Source organism: Mus caroli, unplaced genomic scaffold, assembly GCF_978045245.1.
Source record: "Mus caroli unplaced genomic scaffold, Mus_caroli_1 scaffold_11, whole genome shotgun sequence".
Taxonomy (NCBI): Eukaryota; Metazoa; Chordata; class Mammalia; order Rodentia; family Muridae; genus Mus; species Mus caroli.
The window spans coordinates 37,020,047-37,021,930 of record NW_028227266.1 but is presented as its reverse complement, the minus strand read 5'-3'; the positions used below and the strand labels follow the sequence as shown (position 1 = coordinate 37,021,930).

Below are 1,884 nucleotides of genomic sequence, written 5' to 3'. Positions count from 1 at the left end.
ATAAGAATAAAAGGAGAAGAAGACATTAATTTGAGTTAGAGCAGGGGGACCATGGGAGTGAATTATAAGGAGATGAGGGGTTTTATATAATTACAGGCCTTATATACCGTTATCAAAAATGAAATAAAATTGAATAAAAAGAAGCACTTTGTTGTAATTAAAACTTTAATATTTCAAAAGTTATCTATATGAAAATCATTGTGTATCATGATAGACAATCCAGTATGGACATAGGATTTATATCTTCCATACTATTTGTTGATTTTGCTGGTTATGAGAAGAATATGAGATAAGTGCTTGAAATTTAAAGTTGAAATTTGTAATAATAAAAATTACCAAAGTTCCTAGCAAATGAGTAATAATAGTGTATGGTAGGATAAAATAAATAGTATCAATCAAATCTATGTGTTTTTAAATAGTTTGGCGTAATAAATAATCTCTACATGATTACTGCTTACATGAATTTTTTTCTTGCAAGTATTTTCTTCAGTGCAACACTGACATCCTTATTCCTTAGACTGTAGATCAAGGGGTTCAGCATGGGCACGACAGTAGTATAAAACACAGAGGACACTTTCCCTTGGTCCACTGAACTCACTCCTGATGGCTGTAAGTACACAAATGCTGTAGAACCATAGAAGATGGCAACAGCAGAGATGTGGGAACTGCAAGTACTAAAGGCTTTGGACCTGCCCTCTCTAGAGTGAATGCGGAGGATGCTGGTAATAATGGAGATGTAGGAAGTAATAATGGTCAGCATTGGGATAAAGATATTCAGTGTACCAAAAAACAGAATCAACATTTCACTGACATATGTATTAGAGCATGCAAGCTTCAAGAGGGGAAGAAAATCACAGAAATAGTGGTTGATTACATCTGACTTGCAGAACTGGATCCTAAACATGAAGCCCATGTTTACTGATGCACAGAACACAGCAAAAATGTATACCCCTGAAATCAGAGAACAGTAAATCTGAGAGGACATGGCTATATTGTAAACCAAGGGGTTACAGATGGCAACATAACGGTCATATGCCATTGCAGCTAATGTGTAGCTCTCTGCTGTGCCAAAAATGATGGCAAAGTAGAGCTGAGCCAAGCATTCAGGGTAGGTGATGAGGTTCTTCTCGGTCAGAAAGCTCACCAGCATTTTAGGGGTAACAACTGTGGACTGGCCAAAGTCAACGAAGGACAAACTGCTGAGGAAATAGTACATGGGTGTGTGCAGGTTGGAGCTGAGCCCAATTAGTATAATCATGCCCAGGTTCCCAGACAGAGTGATCAGATAGATTCCTGTGAAGAAGAAGAACAGGGGCAGCTGGAGTTCTGACTGCTCTGAGAGCCCAGCTAAGAGGAACACAGTCACTGTGCAATGGTTTCCTGCTGTCATGTCCTCCATTCTTATCCTGAAGGAGTAAAGCAACCATAAGTCTGTTATACTGACTTTATTATTTTCCATGTATAACACATGTATATGAGTTATTTCTTCTTCAGTAAACCATTTTCATGTATATAATTACCTTTACTGTATAGTCTTAGATAAATAAAATTTATCTTGTATTGTTATTTAAAGATATACTTAGAAGTTAAGATTGTACTTCATAATAAATACTATCACTGAGTTTAAGTTTTAAAATTTTTCATCCTTTCATTGCAAAGTCTCAAAATTCAAATTTAAAGTCTGTATTAGTGAGTGAAAGTGCCTGTGTTGAGGATGTAAGCTTTTCCTAAAAACAGTGAATGATTATCCAAAATATACTTTTCCTAGGGATCTTCAGAGCTCTTATTTTTTAGACATTCCCATTTTTCTAATTCCTAATATTCTTAAGGTCTTTATGTATCAAAATGTGAAAATCAAATTACATCTAGGGAAGCATTGTATTC

At 35.7% G+C, this 1,884-nt stretch overlaps 1 protein-coding gene across 1 annotated transcript; it reads right to left on the bottom strand.

Annotated features, from left to right (window-relative positions):
• Positions 1–454: 454 nt before the first annotated feature.
• On the bottom strand, positions 455–1,399 carry LOC110287908 (olfactory receptor 8G18-like). Its single transcript, XM_021154404.1, has one exon. The coding sequence runs from the start codon at positions 1,397–1,399 to the stop codon at positions 455–457; it is 945 nt and encodes a 314-aa protein (XP_021010063.1).
• Between the last annotated feature and the right edge of the window lie 485 nt (positions 1,400–1,884).